An 839-nucleotide genomic window follows, 5' to 3' on the forward strand; every position below is an offset into this window, starting at 1 on the left:
GTGCTTGGGCGCGCCGGCGCCGCCGACCGCAGGCTGCCGGAGGGACGAAGCGCCGGGGCGTGGAGGGGGTGGATGCGTTGCAGGCAGGGGGCCGCGACCCACGTGCTGCTCCATCTTGCCCTTGAGCTTGTGGACAATCGCCGCAAAGCAGCCCAGCACCTCCGCCTCCCTGCGAGATGGCGTGGGTTCAGGGGGTGCGGTTCAGGGGTGGAGGGCCGTGTGCGGGGTAATCAGCGGGTGTCAAGAGGGGAGAGGCGACTCAGGAGAGGCGGGAGGGCAACGACCAGGGTAGCAGGAGGTGCGCGGGGAGCCGAAAAGGCCGGTGTCTGGTCGGCGCCGACGATGCTGGTGTGCCGAGGCTAGATGGTGTGGATAGAGCGAGCAGCCCCCGGCCCGGGCCCTGCCAGGCCCGGCACTGCCTCGGACGCGCGGCCGAGGAGGGGCGCGCGCGGCAGAGAGGCAGGCATGTGCGGAACGCCGGCGGGTGAGAGGGTGGGAGTGAACCATTCCTTTTTGGGGGGGGGGCGACGGCGCACCTCGCGTCTGGCGGTGAGCGTGCATAGTCCCCGAGCAGGGGGTCCAGCAGCAGCGGTACATACTGCGTGGCCAGCAGCGCCTCCATGGCCTCGGTGTCACACTTGTCAACAAACACCTGGGGGGTGGGGTGGGGTGAGTGAGGAGGGTTGACCATTGTCTCTTGTGTGTGTGCGTGTGTGCGTGTGTGTGTGTGTGTGTACGTGAGAGAGAGAGAGAGAGAGAGTGTGTGTGTGTGTGTGTGTACGTGAGAGAGAGAGAGAAAGAGAGAGAGAGAGAGAGAGTGTGTGTGTGTGTGTGTGTGT

The 839-nt window shown here is 66.5% G+C and overlaps 1 protein-coding gene across 1 annotated transcript in view; it reads right to left on the reverse strand.

Annotated features, from left to right (window-relative positions):
* Positions 1-230: 230 nt before the first annotated feature.
* The window catches only part of MNEG_16084 (putative Exportin-1), a gene marked incomplete at both ends in the record, with an annotated part of 3444 nt that continues 2835 nt past the window's right edge, over positions 231-839 (reverse strand). Inside the window, 2 exons of the mRNA XM_014035445.1 lie at positions 231-258; positions 537-652. Coding sequence (XP_013890899.1) covers positions 231-258; positions 537-652 — 144 coding nt within the window. The remainder of the gene's footprint in view (positions 259-536; positions 653-839) is intronic.

This window comes from Monoraphidium neglectum (assembly GCF_000611645.1).
Source record: "Monoraphidium neglectum strain SAG 48.87 unplaced genomic scaffold scaffold05964, whole genome shotgun sequence".
Lineage (NCBI taxonomy): Eukaryota > Viridiplantae > Chlorophyta > Chlorophyceae > Sphaeropleales > Selenastraceae > Monoraphidium > Monoraphidium neglectum.